At 54.0% G+C, this 15,168-nt stretch overlaps 5 protein-coding genes across 5 annotated transcripts; 3 read left to right on the forward strand and 2 right to left on the reverse strand.

Moving 5' to 3' along the window:
- Positions 1-2,190: 2,190 nt before the first annotated feature.
- Positions 2,191-2,976, forward strand: MYCGRDRAFT_85462 (uncharacterized protein; the record flags this gene model as incomplete). Its single annotated transcript, XM_003854068.1, has 2 exons — positions 2,191-2,608; positions 2,666-2,976. 2 exons carry the CDS (start codon positions 2,191-2,193, stop codon positions 2,974-2,976), a joined length of 729 nt encoding a protein of 242 aa, XP_003854116.1.
- A 583-nt stretch (positions 2,977-3,559) lies between these two features.
- On the reverse strand, positions 3,560-4,547 carry MYCGRDRAFT_38655 (putative major intrinsic protein superfamily protein; the record flags this gene model as incomplete). Its single annotated transcript, XM_003854127.1, has 4 exons — positions 3,560-3,738; positions 3,800-4,016; positions 4,077-4,266; positions 4,324-4,547. Coding segments are annotated over 4 exons (810 nt in total), but the record flags the coding sequence as incomplete, so codon positions are not given.
- Positions 4,548-5,954: 1,407 nt separating this feature from the next.
- On the forward strand, positions 5,955-7,835 carry MYCGRDRAFT_92168 (uncharacterized protein; the record flags this gene model as incomplete). Its single annotated transcript, XM_003854069.1, has 4 exons — positions 5,955-5,996; positions 6,123-6,269; positions 6,624-7,469; positions 7,671-7,835. 4 exons carry the CDS (start codon positions 5,955-5,957, stop codon positions 7,833-7,835), a joined length of 1,200 nt encoding a protein of 399 aa, XP_003854117.1.
- Positions 7,836-9,851: 2,016 nt separating this feature from the next.
- Positions 9,852-11,339, forward strand: MYCGRDRAFT_108886 (uncharacterized protein; the record flags this gene model as incomplete). Its single annotated transcript, XM_003854070.1, has 3 exons — positions 9,852-10,319; positions 10,373-10,996; positions 11,055-11,339. The coding sequence occupies 3 exons, from the start codon at positions 9,852-9,854 to the stop codon at positions 11,337-11,339; spliced, it is 1,377 nt and encodes a 458-aa protein (XP_003854118.1).
- A 304-nt stretch (positions 11,340-11,643) lies between these two features.
- MYCGRDRAFT_70510 (uncharacterized protein) lies at positions 11,644-13,247 on the reverse strand (the record flags this gene model as incomplete). The annotated part of the gene is made up of 2 exons (XM_003854126.1): positions 11,644-12,218; positions 12,269-13,247. 2 exons carry the CDS (start codon positions 13,245-13,247, stop codon positions 11,644-11,646), a joined length of 1,554 nt encoding a protein of 517 aa, XP_003854174.1.
- Positions 13,248-15,168: the final 1,921 nt, after the last annotated feature.

Here is a 15,168-nt window from a genome sequence, read left to right on the forward strand (position 1 = left end):
GGACAGACGCCTGCATGGACTCACTGACCTGAATGGGCATTCTCCGGAACAGCATGAACTGCTTCGAGTGAGGCGAAGGCAATATGATGTGATGTGTGCGGGTGGCGCAGACATGGGAGTAACTCCATCTGGCACCTCACTTACTGGCGTGGGACGTTTCTGCCCTACCTCTGTCAACCTCGCTGTCGCCGATGTCGCAAATCTCAAGACCACGAGGACTGGATGGCTCCAATTCCACGTTTCAAGTTCAGCGAACGACTTGTTGCCTTCTGCGCAGCAGGACCGCCAACCGTTGTCGGCCGATTACGGTTCGTTGATCCACATGATATCTCTCGTCGAGCAATACACCTCCAGCTATTGGACTGAAGCACCGGACATCATAACATTACTGGTCTCTGAAGACAGGGCGTACTTCGACTAGGTGGTTCTAATATCCAAACATGCTGGCGGCAGAAGGCATGACGGTCCATCCAGAGGAGGCGGCCTACTTGGTGGCCGCCTGCGTCGTTTCGAATGCGAGGACATGATGCGACGCTGCAAATGTGATCGTCTTCCTGTTGTTCGTTGGCGGTCCGGGAGGTGTGCGTTGGTCCATGAGGCACCTCTTTCGTGCGCCTCGCTTTTCGGTATGGTCGTATATATGGAGTAGAGATGGGAAGTAAAGGTGACTATCCTAAGCATCAGTTCACATTCATCAAGCACAAAGTCGAATACTACGCAACTCTGCAAGATTAAACACCATCAATCGAATAGCTGTCTCTTTTCCGAGTCATTATGAAGACCAGCTTCAAGTCTCCTCACGTCACCAGTCTGGCCATGCCGTCTACGATGGCTCCCAACACTTCCGCCAGCGAGAGCCACACTGTACACTCACACTGTCACAAAAGCGGCGACGAATGTATGACCAACAATGACAACGACGACATCCTCGGCCACCTCCGCAACGTCGGCCGGTCTTTCGGCGTCAACATGAGAGGCTGGTGGTACGTCTACCTTCTGCATTAAGCTCGCCTCCAGTGCTGATACTCTGCAGGGTGTGTTGCAACTGTCGCCAAACCAATGGTCCGCACATCACTCCGACTCGATGCCCTACTTGCGGTCATACCAAGGATGCGTACTGTTACATTTATTGAGTTGGTCTCATGTAATTTCGTTCGGGATATGCGTTCGGGGTTTGCTTGCAGAGTTGCAGCTGATGAAGGAGGGTTCGACATCCTTTTGTTCGAGGGCGTTCTGGCATGTGCTTTGGAGCAGGATCTCGCGATCAGTCTTTAAATCAGGGTTGTCCCAATGAGCAAGAGCGCAGGTAGCTGAAGTGCTAGGAGTAATCGATTTTCCTGTCCTCTGATTGCTCAGGTATTCTGATGCCATATTTTCTCGACGACCATATTTTCTCGACGCTGTGAAGAACTTTAATCAAAAGGAACGAGCATCTGTCGGCTTGTGATTCCCACACGAGAAGCTCAACATCCGTGAATATCATGACTACGATCTTGTCGACTTTGCAAGCAAACTGGGCCAAGATGGGCACCGAGAGAACAGCAACGAACCACAATCTTACACCTCCTCATACAACCGATACACCCAGAGCCGGACACCAGTCGATGAACCGTTCGCATTGCACAGAAACCATGACACCATCCACAGCAAAGTCAGAGGAGAGCCGCAGCAAAAAAGACAGCGTCGCAGAGGAGAGCCGCATCAAGAAGGACAGCGTCGCAGAGAACATTCGCTCCACTGAGAGCGTGAAAGCATCTCTTCCCGTGTCCATGGCCGGCTGGTGGTAAGGATTAAGCTCTTGTCTTTGAATCCCGCTGATGTACAGACGAATGCATAGGAAATGCTCAGGCTGCCATGAAACAAACAATCCGATCTTGACGCCGGAGAGATGTGCCGTTTGCGGGCACTTCAGGTGTCGGGAGTGTCTGCAGTATAGGTATTGAGACATGGTGGTGTGACATGTTGAGATACAGGCCAGGAGGATGGTGGATACGAAAAGTCGGAAGTCATTGTATATTACAGAGAGAAAGCGGCCATGAAGTCGAAGGGAGAAGGACAGGAGCATCGGCGCTGTCGGACTTAAGAATTTCCGCCCCCACGCCAGCGACATACCTTCAAGTCAAACCAAAGGTGAACAAACACTCTTCCTCCAGCATCTTCCTGACCAGACTAATTCATCCCTCCTCAACCATGGCCGACCCCTTCGAAGTGCGCATGCGCTTCACCTCCCAACTCCAACACCTCAACGCCTCCACCTCCTCCGCCCACAAAGCCGCCAACTACGCCCTCCGACACTCCGAATTCAGCGACGACCTCCACTCCTGCATCCTCGAACAGCTCGAGCGCAACAACATGAACAATCGCGCCAACATCATGTACTTCCTCCCAGCACTATGCGACACGGCAAAAGCGCAAGGCGAGATCGGATACATTCGCATGATGGAGAGGGATATTCTGAGGATCATCGACCTCGTGGCGCCGGATGATGGGTCTGGAGCGGCGAATGTGAAGGTCGTGAGGAAAGTGTTGGGTATATTGAGGGAGAGGACATTCCTACAGCCGCAGACGGTGGTGGAGTTGGAGGAGTGTATTGTGGGGAGGGACAGTGGTGCAGTGGAGGCTTCACCGCGGAGGGATAAAGTGGCAGATGCGACGGCGGATACAGCGGTGAGGAACACGCCGCAGTCGATGGCCAGGGAGGCGGGTGGGATGGGATCGGGCATGTTCAATCCGGGCATCAGGTTGGATAAGAGGCAGATTGAGCAGAGGATTGAGGAGGACCGAGAGAGGCATAAACGGGCGAGGGAGGGGATTTGGGCGATTGCGCAGCAGCAGCATTCGATGGGTGGGTTGGCGGTGGACGCGGAGTTTGAGAAGTTGTGGGAGGATGGGAGTGTGGTGGACGATGATGATTATCAGATGGCGAGGGAGGAGGCGGAGGAGAGGAGGAAGCATTTGGAGTTTGATGATTATTGAATGCGGAGTGCGGAGGAAGGATACCATTGTTATTTTAGCAAGGCGTTGGAGGCGTTTCGGTTGCGTCTGCTGAGTTTGTGCTCGCGGGTATTGGAAGACCTGGAGCCGCGCAGCTGATTGTGCTCGGTCATGCTTGAGTGATATTGCAGAGTGGTAGACAGTCACTCATCCAGAGGTTTCACAGGACATCAGCATACCTCCCCGTGTCTCCAACAGCAGAATCGCAGAATCATGAACATCGTCGAGACTCAGACATTATTAGACTGGTAAGGATTGTTAGAGAGACAAGCGAGTGCGACGAACCAAGAAGAAAAGACCATCTGTCAAAAAGAGGTAATTGAACATATATACACAAGACGCCGTACAAAGCGCCCGCCGAATGTTCCCAACCCAATGCCAACCAGTGGCCTCAATGACCTGCAAAACCACCCCATCACCTGTCGCCAGGCCTTTTGGCGAAGCAGCTCCTCGATTTAAAATTCGTCCAATTCATCCCCGTCATTATTCTAATCCCCTCATTAACATTTGTCCATGTTTGTCGCGTCTGCATCGTCAACCCCTTTTACTCTCTCATTCAAGACCCTCAAACTTCCTCCTTCTTCGGCGTCATGTCGGCCAAGTCGGCCTCGACCGCTTCTTGCTCGGCGGCGGCTTCGTGTTTGCTCGATGCTTCTTGTCCGGGGTTGGCCATCTCGTACTCTAGCATCTTGATGACGCGGTAGAATCCCCACGCCAAGACGGCACCACACCCTGGTCCGAGCCCTGTGCATTTTGGTCAGTACTCGTACGTTTGAGAGATGGGCGGGAAGGAGGGTCAACTTACAGTAAATCCAATGCTCTGCGTCCCATACTCCGGAGACGACGCAAGGTCCGAACGAGCGTGCTGGATTGAGAGAACCACCAGTGTAGTACACGCCGACCATCTCGGCGATGAACAGCGCCATGCCAATACCGATGGGAGCCATGAATGTGGCCTTGTGCTTTTCGTTGGCCAACATGTAGATGGCAAAGATGAGCTCGGCGGTGAGCATTGCTTCGATCTGTTGGACAGATGGTCAGTGTCGTGACTTTTAATGAGAAATGAGTGTAGTGAGACATACAAAGACACCTCGTGTGACGGATGTTCCTTTGGACAGCGTGGTTCGCACGTTGAACGTCGTCGGGAAGAGGACCGAGACCACGTACGAGGCGAAGATGGCGCCAAGAAGTTGTGATGCCACAAGGAGGAGACCACGAACAATGGTAACGGCCTTGACCATCACCATGGCGAGCGTCACGGCTGGGTTGAACCTAAGATATTGTCAGCGAAGGCCTCGATAGCTGCAAGATTTGTCTCTGTCGACTCACATTCCACCTGAAATGCGGAAGAAGATCCACACGTTGGTCATCAGACTGAAACCGAAGGAGAGGGCAATGTAGAGCAGCACGATGGGACTGAATCCTGTATCTGCGTTGGTCGTTGTCTGCGCGTCATTGCTTTCCGCGCCGATGTTGGCGACTTGTGTTCCGGCAAAGGCGAAGAACAGAAACATGGTCGTGCCCATGAATTCACCGATTGCGGCGACGAAGTCTGGTGGTGGTGTCAGCTGAAGTTGTCTCTGAGAATAGCAAGGTATAGTACTCACGGCCCTTGATAGATCCGTTCATCCAGGTGGTGAATGGAAGTCGCATCACGACCTCTGGCGGTGGTGTCGAGCGATCGGAGCGCATGCTTGGCTTCTTGCGAGGTCTGCGAAGACGCTGATCATCGCTATCGTCATCGTCGTACGAATGGTATCGATTGCTGCGAGGAGGTCGTGGTGGACCTCGACCGCCTCCCCCGTGCCACTCATCTGACTCTCTCACCGAAGTCATGCGGCGGTTGTATGGTCGGTTGTAGTAGGGTGGTTCTTCACCCCAGTAGGATCGTGCCGTAGAAGGTGCTCGCATCGGGACGCCATAGTCGTAAGGCGGTCGTGGCCATTGCTTGGCGTCTGGGTCGTCGTGTCCGAAGCCGCCGAATTCGCTAGGTGTTGAGGGTCCTGGGTAGCGCATCATTTGCTGGCGAGAAGGATTGCGTTGCGGCGGTGGTGCATTAGAAGCGACATCATCTCCAAGATCGAAGTCGACTTGTGGTCCAAAGTGTGAGCCCTCCATCATTGATGCTGCGTTGCTTTGCTTTCGTTCTCGATTGTATGTGTTGGATCTCGACCGGTTCATCGACACCGGCGTTGCGGTCTCGAAGGTGGAAGACTTCTCAAGGCCAGGACCGTCGTCGAACGACGTGTTCTCTCCTTCGGGGAGGGGAGGAGGTGCTCGGTCTGGCACGTAGGTTGAAGTGGGTAGGTGCGGTTGGGACATGGTGGTTGAGGTCGGAGGCTGGGAGGAGGATGTATGTACGGCAGGAAAAATATTGGGCGGGAGCGCTCCTGAAGAGCGAGTCGAGCGATGCATTTTTGAAACAACAGAAACTCAACTATGACCAAACGAAAGCAGTGACAGGTGATTTGACGGGTAATATGTAAATGGAACTGGATGGCTGGTCAAATGGAAGGAGGCTCATGAGATTTCACTCGTTGCAGACTGGGTCCATGAACGCATACCTGCCACATTGAGACGCCGCGAGAGGGACCAGGGAGGTTCGGGAGGACATCGCTCTGCCACACTTATTCATGGAGTTATGAAGCGCCCTGCACACCGGTCCTCGATCATGGGGCAAAGGTCGGGATCGGTAGGGAAGGCATGTATAACAGACGCCTATCTTGACATGAGGGCGTCGCAGAACCGGGGTGTACCAGGTGGTGGCTGACAATTTTAGCAAGGCTGTCCCATTTTGACGGGGATATGGGCTGTAGATAGCAGGTCCGAAATTCATCTGTGCTTGACACGCGACAAGCGCAGTGACGCTACACGGGCCTCAGAATACCTGCGACGAACCCGCCGGCAAGACGCTGGTCGTTGGACGAGGACTTTTGACAGGTCTGCGGTGGCTGGCATTGATGGAGGAGTTCCAAGTCTCCGGAAATGGCGGACGCCTCCAGGTGGGTGGGCGCATGCACGGTATACCCAATGTAGCGGTGTGAACTTGTACTTGGCATTGCGTTGCCTGTCCGGCTACTCGGCGGATGCGAGCTCTTGTTCATGCTTGCACAACGTCTCCAGTGCAGGCGTTTGCGATGTTCGTGCCTGTCACAAAGGGTCAGGCCGATTCGGCATCGTGCGCCATGACTTTGGTTGAAACACGGCAATTCATGACGGTGACGTCGACTTCTCAGGGCGACACGAGGTCCACGACAGATGCAGAGATGGAGGACGTGCGTGGTTGGGATCTTCGTTGCGCATTTCTCGGAGGTGGATCATCAATGAGTTTGAATGTCGTGGAGACGAGGTAACACGACGAGGAAGCCATGCTCGCTTAACTACACATAACCCTAGCGCCATCCGCCATACCATTATTTCCCTTTTCTGTCCACCCTTTGCTGATGTCATCTTCCCTGCGACGACGGGACGACATCATTCCTCCTCAGACCTGCATTCCCTCCTACAAGCACTTCCCCTGTGAGCCGATTCACCACTCGACGAAATGACGGCGGCGGAGCATTGATGCACCACGGAGCGTTTGGCCGGCGGCGAACATACAGCAATCGCAAACCATGACCTCCGTCAAGACACTGAAGACCCTCCCGTCCCTCCTATATGGGACGGCATGGAAGAAGATCGAGACACGCGACCTCGTCAAACAAGCTCTCCTCGCCGGCTTCCGCGGTGTGGACACAGCCGCGCAGCCAAAGCACTATCGAGAAGACCTGGTCGGTGACGGCATCCGCGATGCCCTCGAGCTTCACCCCGGCAAATTGACTCGCGAGGATCTGTACATACAAACAAAGTTCACCCCCATCCACGGTCAGGACCCTTCGGACCTGCCCTACGACCGTTCCCTCTCCATTGCAGAGCAAGTCCACGCCTCCGTCAAATCTTCGCTCCGAAACCTGAAACACTCCAAAGATCCGGTCCAGCCCCCTTACATTGACTGTCTGGTGCTGCATTCGCCTTTCCCGTCCTCTGTCGAGACCCAACATGCGTGGACTGCGATGGAGACGCACGTTCCAGTCTCGGTGCGGACCATCGGCGTGTCAAATGTCTACTCATTGTCTGTGCTGCGGCAATTGTATGATTTTGCGACGATCAAACCGAAGGTGTTGCAGAATCGCTTCTACAGAGATTCCGGCTATGACGCAGATATCAGGGTCTTTTGTCGTGAAAAGGCCATCACGTATCAAAGCTTCTGGACCCTGACTGCCAATCCTCATTTGCTGAAGTCGGATGTTGTGGGCAGTGTTGCGGAGGCAGTGGGAGTGAGCCGGCCGGTCGCACTGTACGCACTGGTGCTTGGACTGGGCAATACGAGCGTGCTGAACGGGACGACCAATATGAAGCGGATGCATGAGGATCTGGACGGCGTACAAGCCATTCGGAAGTGGAAGGACACCTATTCCGAAGCCTGGAATAAGGCAGTCCGCGCGTTCGAGGGATTGCTTGCATGAGCGAACGATTTCCGACCGATGAGCTCTGACACCGCAATGTGTTGTCCTCCGTTCTCCCAACCAGCTCGATCAACCCCGCAGCTGTCACAATATGGGGACTGCAATTACCCAGCCTGGTGGGGAACGCATGGCAAGAATAGCGGCCAGTGCGCTTTGACTTTGATGTGGCAGGCGATCAACGAAGATGACAGAGGCTTGTTCCGACACTCCATCTCCGCTGCTGTGTGCGGAGGGCTACGCATGCCGAATGGCTTTTTGGTCGGACCAGCTCTGATGGCTTCCTGGCTCGGCATGCTCCTGACAGCTGCGGCACTGTCGCCCGACGAGAGCATCTGATCACTGATCCAACATACCGAAGTAGCTGTCATCCACGAGCAGCTATGTGTGCCATGAGGTGGTCGACGAGTGCAATGCGGAGGTTGGCCAGGACCGCACTACGCGGAGGCCAAGGCCTGCTAGCTTGTCCGCCAACTTTCGCATGGCAATGCCTGCCGACGTTCGGAAAGGGATGGCTGAATTTGAGATGGCTGAACGACGACATCCGTCTGCTGCCGATGTGCGCCCGCACGTGCGAGCAAAGCTGAACGCCATGCCAGCTGTCAATCGCTCAGCCATCTTCCTGCGTAGCTCTTCCATATCGGTTCGATGAGGTGACCTTGCTCGTGGCTCGGAGTCCTCTGACTACAGCGGATCTGCTTATCAGCGATGCTCGCACTTCCACTCGGTCATCGCTGTACGGCGCTTTCAAGAGGTGCTTCGTGGACGACATCGCATGCCTCGATTGTGTTCTTGCGCCAATATCCGCCAGCCTGAACATATCGCATTCGTCTTGCTGCTCCAGATGTCAACGACAAATGATGCATTGCGAGGACGACGGACAGTCTCGAAACCTTCGCACGCAAGACCTACATTCACCATGCCTTTATGATACGAGATAAACAGCAGCGCTACTACCGAGAACTGCCTCATCAGAATAAGATTAATTCACTCCATCAGTGCCTCTCTTCACGTTCGTCTCTCTACAGCTCTACGTCCGCGAGCTGCAGCCTCAGGCACAACAAGCATGACTCAGCTGATAGTTTGATTGTGGGACCTGCCGAGAGCCGCTAGTGAGTATAAGTATTTTCTTTCTCCGTCGCTCGTTCCATTTCTTTTCCCTTTTTTTCCTTAGCTCTCTTTGCCTTTTGGCTTAGATCAAGTGTAGTATCTGGTATGTTTTCACTGAAACGGGACATTCAGACGCATTTGCTGACCTTCAACCTTCTAGTTCTTTTCAGTTTAATCTCTGAAACGTCACTACGGTGACATTCTATGATTATACTTATTTTTGGACCTCCGTCGGTGGCCGCTGGGCTTGCTCATGTCACTGACGACCGTGTCGCCAGTATTGCACTGCCTCTGGCTGACGCGAACTACTTTTTTTCATCTGTCTCTTTGCCATCCGGCAAGGCGCAGGAGAAGAATTTCTCTTGCTTGTGTGTGCGTCGTGCGGCGAATTTTCACAGAGTTGTGACTAGCTAAGGTACGGTGAGATATCGTCTTCCTGTCCGCCGCAACTGCTCACCTCCGCTGACCGAGAACAGATGGTATCAGCATGACCGCCCATGGCGAATAATCACAGCCGCGCTCATAGCATGCAGCATCGACAATGTCGATCCACACAAGAAGCCATCGAGGCTGCGCCTGACACCTCAACTACTCCGCACGCAATCCTCTCCTCTATTACCTCTCGACCGACGTGGCACGAACCACCACCGCTTCGACGTCAAAGCTACTCTTCAAGATCAAGATAAGAAGTGAAGGGACATGAGAGAACATTCGAGACAGGCAGAGTCATGAGGCAGACAGAAATGAGGACGATGAGCATTGGCACACAACCCGTTGGAGGTGATCAAAGCGGAATGCGCAGATGGCAGTCTGCAAATGCGGCCGGGAGAAGGCTCTGGATATTGTCACACTTTCTTGTAAGTAGGCAAACCGACGTCTCATCAAAACAATTTTCCATCGAAAGAGAGGCCCATTGCAAACGTCCGGAAGACAATGGCTTTCCTTCTTCAGCTGTGCGGTCTCGTTTGCGTCGTCGACTCACCAGACTACGTCTGCCACGTCTTCTGGCTTCCTGAACACAGACATCGTCTACGCCACGGACACCAGGAACGTTCTGCGCATACAGCAGCGGTCTGAAAGAATTCACCCACATGACGGTCACATGAAAGACTTGGCGCCAGTCACCATCTGCGAATCTTCCTATCTGCTTCACTTCCTCCGCCGCAGTACTCTCTTCCAAACATCCACCTTGATCCACCAAGCTCGCCTTCAGCACCACAGTACCTCTGTACCACCCTTACCACCATGAATCAGTTCCCCGCCTACTCCGACGGCGACGTCAAGGTCATCATCAGCTCTGGCCGACACTATCAGCTCCACTCAAACTTTCTCCGCAACAGCAGTCCGGTGCTGCGCAACCTCCTTCGAGACGAGAACGCCGCCGACCTCTCCTCAAAGGCCATCAAAAAGAATGCCATGCGTTTCCAGCTCACCCTTACACCAAACAAGCGCCGCCGTGACAACGCCGACATCAAACACGTCTTCGCTCTCACCGAGCTCGACCGCAACGGCCGCGCGATCGGAGGCAGCACAGCTTCCATCGTTGAGTCCGAGAATGGCCGCGCCATCGAACCCAACTTTCTCGCCTTCGACAGAATCCTACGTGCATTCTACAACCAGGGCTTCGACTTCGGAGATGCGCAGGAAGACCACATGACAGATCTGCTGAACGCTGCTCTCGAAACCATCGCCGCCGCAGAGTACCTCAAATGCGTGAGTCTAGATGTCCTGTTCTACCGTGGCAAGCAGCTAACACTTCCTCCCAGGTCCACGTCATCTCCGGGCCAATCGAAGCGACTCTCCTCAGCACCGGCCAAAGCCTCCAACGCGCCCTCTCCCTCTACCCACCCGCATGGCTCATGTTCGCCGAGCGCATCAAGTCCCGCGCGATTTTCAAGCAAGCCCTTATCCACGGCACCGGCCAATACAATATGCCCGTTGTGCAGAACGCTATCGCAGACGGAAGTCTCTCCGACTCCATCATCGCCGTGCTAGAAAAGAAAGCGCAGGCGGTCGTCAATGGTGTAGCTCAGGCGCAGCGCTGCATGGCGTCCTACTATCCGGCTGCGCTGATGCGTGAGAAGACAATCGGCAGGGTGGACCGTGACAACATCGGCCGCGCGGACTACGGCAACGACATCCTCATGTGGATCGCACTATGCGTCTTTCGCCACTGGCTGTCCGATCAGCTGGCGGCGGACCACACGCATCATGCGCCGGACATGGGATACCAACTCATGTCGATCGTGAATCAAGGCGGGAATGCCTACCTCTCAAGACAGGTGCTGCAGCATCAATTCCACGCGAGGTTTCCGATGAGCCCGAAGGGCATGGCGTGTGTGGAGCACCGGCTGATGGAGATCAAGAACAATGTCGCGCAGTGGGCTGCTGTAAGTTTGCAATTGCTGAGTTGAGGTACGTTTGAACAATACTGACTTTGTGTATCAGCCTCTCATGGTCGACGACACCGAACTCGACACCACTCGTTACCCGGTCAAGCACTACACACACATCCGAGTCGACGTCGAAGACTACCCCTGGGCCGCAGCCGAGACCGCCGCTCAAGCGATCATTGCGGCAGGAGGTAAAGCGCCCGTTGACGATGAACCGGAGCTAGACGAAGAGGAAGAGGTCTTTTTGGAGTCGAGCGATTCAGAGATGGGTGAGAATGCGGGTTCGGACGATGTTGACGGGGAGGACGATACCGGTGATGAGGATGCGATGGAGACTTGAGGCAGTGTGCCGTGAGAGAAGACATGGCGTTGCCGCTGTGTTGCCGCAAGATTGGGCAAAGGTAGGACTAAATGCGTGCGAGGGCAAGTGAGCATCTGGAGAAATGGACAGAGGGCTCAGAATGAGTGCATGCAATGGCGTCTTGAGAAATGGACGAATGGCTCAGTTTGAAGTGGGTTGCAGTATCTGTTTGCGCTTCCAGCAGATGGGTGCAGCCGTTCCAAAGGTTGTTCGTTACTGTCGATTTCACGAAAATGTACCACATTTGGTGCACCTCAACTCCCACGCAAATCCTCAATATCCTTCAACCCGATCCGTTCTTCCCAAAGACCTTGTACCCACCCGGGATACCCTTCTGAAACACCCCATTCGGATCATACTTGGTACTCATCTCCTTCAAAAACTGCACCTCATCCTCTCCATAACCACCAATCGGATCCTGCCACTTCGCCGCATAGTTCAAGTACAGCGCTCGAATGTTGACCTTTGCTTCCTTGGCCATCTTCTGAGCTTCTTCAATTAGTCGCTCAGACTCACCCTGCACCCTATCATCGTCGGCCGCATCATCCCAGTAGGTCGTCAATATGGCGTTGACAACGTTTCCATCTTCCGGCGTGAAGCCGAGAACATTGCCTCCATTCTTGGTGCCCTTTGACGTCAAGATTTGCGGGAGAGGTTGGAGCGTAATGGCAGTCTGGAAACCAGGGATCGTAGGAGGGAGGAGTTTCGCAGCATAAGCGTCCACGAGCTTGTAGAGCTGCTTGGCGAATGATTCCGAGGCGCGGAAAGTCATGGTGGCGAAGATCACTCGGGGTGCGACGTATTCCTTGCCCAGCTCGTCGGTGAAGGAGGAGTAGGGGGCGACGCGGGTGGTGTTGGCTGTGTTAGAGGTTAGCTCTGATGCGGACGTAGGTGGCTAGTCAACATACCAAAGCTCGGGATCTTGACCATTTCAGCCAGGAATTCGGGAACAGAGTTCGAAGCTGGTACTTTTGTATATGTAAAGACGGTGGAAACGAGCGTCATGTTCGGTGTCCAGACGTAGGACTGAATCACCTGCCCGTAGGGATCGTAGTCCTTACTGTCGGCCAATCGAGACACCGCCTCGAGTTGTTTGTCGGCCGTGGACATGTTGTAAAAGACTTGTCCACCCCAGAAGTCACCGCCTGGAAAGGTCTTCATACGGAAATGGGTGGCAATTCCATAGTTGCTCGTTCCGCCCTTGAGTGCGCGGAAAAGATCCGGGTAGTTGGTCTGAGAAACATTGACGACTTTGCCGTCGGCCATGACCAGCTCCACGGACTCCAGATTATCGCAGACGAAGCCGTATCTTGAGGAATAAAAGCTGATGCCACCGCCGAGGGTGAGACCTCCCACACCGACGCCGGTGACTCGTCCGCCATGAGTTGCAAGTCCGTATGGCTCGATGTACTTGTAGACTTTATCCCATGTGTTTCCACCTCCGAATGTCACGACGCTGTGGTCTGGTGACAGGCTGATATCGTTGAGCGATCCCAGGTCGATTGTCACGCCGCCTTCGATGTTGTTGGATCCTCTCCATGCCGTGTGGCCTCCACCGCGGACTGCGAAACGACAGTCTCCGACATCTTGTTCCGATGCAGAGAGTTGCGAGCTGAGCAGTCGCACAGCTGTGGCGACGTCATCCGTGCTTTGTGGACGAAGGATACAGCTCGGTCTGAGTTCTCCAGCCGTATTGCTGTAGTAGCTACTCAAAGATTGGTTGAACGTGCTGCTTTCCGAGTAGAATATACGTCCTGGGAGGAGATCCTCAAGTTGAGAGCAGCAAGGCGTGCGGAATTCATATGGAGTCCAGTCTTCGCATGCTGGATTGTGCGCTTGAGAGCGAACGAACTCGAAAAGCAGCGCCGTCAGAAGCACACCGAGCATTGTTTGTGATCCTCGCAATGAGGAAGAATGAGTGCCCAGATTCCGTCCAGCAGGGCTCCGTCGCACTTATAGAGGTCGCACAATTGCTGAGCACTGCAGTGCGACTGGCCACATTAATCCCGCAGGGAACATGCTAGTCAGCCCTCCGCCATTTTGGACCCTTCGATGTGGGCGATGTAGATCTCTCCAAAGGCACGACCGCTCAACGACTTCCACGTTGCCCGAGCTGGAGATATACTGAATAGCCTTCGATCTCGCATGGACGCTGATCGATGATGGGCTCTGATGGATTCATGATCCCGGAGCGAATATAGGACGACGCGCAGTGAAATTGTGAAATATTGCATGGACGCCGAGATGATACAGACATGGATCCTGGACGTAAATATCGCCTGGTCGAGTGGAAATGCCCGGCGTTTGAGACGATTGTGTTCGAGACGTCGCGATTTGGGGCCGAGGGAAAGCATGAACAATGGAGCTCTCTCACCGCCTTACATAAGCAGGATGGTATGCCCGTAAATTGTACAGGCGGTAGCGGAAGTGGAATCGGAAAATCGAGTCATGTACATACATGCACACATGAAAACGATGCACACATGAAAACGCATGATGGCTCAGTGCGATGAAAGCTGGTCCATTCAATCGAAGATGTTGCAGCTGTGAATGCAGGCCGTGTGCGTGTATATTGCGATCGGAATATGTGCTGGACGAACGTGACCCGAGTCGCGCTTGAGAATGACTGTGCGGAGTTGAGGCCAGTGTGCTTCTGGTCGGCTGAAAGTGTGTGTGTTGCAGTGAGAGCTGCCAACACAGTTCTTCGCACGGTTGCGTGGTACTGCCGTCGACCTCATTATTAGAGGATGCAGTTCGCACCACCCTTGCCATCGTAACTGCACGGGTGACCTGTGTCCACTGGGCCTGGGCACTCTGTGAATTCGGAAGAAGGCGTTAGCAAAGGGCATGACTTGTGGTCCTCCTATCAAGAGACACGTACGGTTGTTGCAGGCGACAACACCGCTTCCGTCGTCATTTCCGCATCCGCCTTTGGGATAGGCTTTGCAGGACTCGTCGTTGAAGCACATGTAGCATTGCTGCAGATTGTTAGTACATAGGAGAGTCGGCGCAAGGCTGAGCGAGAAGACTTGCAAGTCCTGCCACCGTGGAGGCCAGAGCAAGAAGGACGGAGAGCTGGAAGATCTGCATGGTCGTTGATTTCCGTGTTATCGGCAGAGATGTTTTTTTGGTGGTGTACTCGTCGTTGTCGTTGCTTGCAGCTCGAAAGTCAGACTCCGTGATGTGCGAAGGCAGCCTGTGTGTCCCGTGTGCGAAAGATGGAAGCAGTTTGACTTACTGGTTGAAAAGTCTCAACTCGATGCCCTCGAAAATCGGAGGGAAATCCTCTCGACTATAGAATATAGGCCTTCTTCTCTCCTCTCCTTCCTCGATCCGTGGAGGTGTAGACCGCATCGCACTAGCAGAACCCGGATGAGGGCAATCCTGTTCCCTGTATTGCAATCTGGCGTACCCTGGACCGATGTGGGAACCATGTCGCGCTGTCGGAGGCATGGCGGTGGCAGCCGGACATCATGTCTGATCGAATAAAACGTCTACAGCGTGTGAACACATCGGTATGCCGTCGGCTTCTGCAAGACAGGGAATTGCAATCTGCAGGCCTCGAGTGGAATGACTGCCTCCTCTCATTCTGATTCCCTGTGGACGCGTCAGCACATAACGAGATTCGAACGGGGACGCCCTGTCTGATCATCGGATCACAATGGCTCTTCTCATCAGAGTGATGAAGACTGGAAAGCTGGGGACCGCCACGTCCTTCTGTGCCATGCAGGGGCAACCTCGACCGCGATGGCTCACCTTTTGAACACGGCTCACGACGCGGAAGAATGTTCATCGCATGCCGGCGTAT

Source organism: Zymoseptoria tritici, chromosome 3 (genome assembly GCF_000219625.1).
Source record: "Zymoseptoria tritici IPO323 chromosome 3, whole genome shotgun sequence".
Taxonomy (NCBI): Eukaryota; Fungi; Ascomycota; class Dothideomycetes; order Mycosphaerellales; family Mycosphaerellaceae; genus Zymoseptoria; species Zymoseptoria tritici.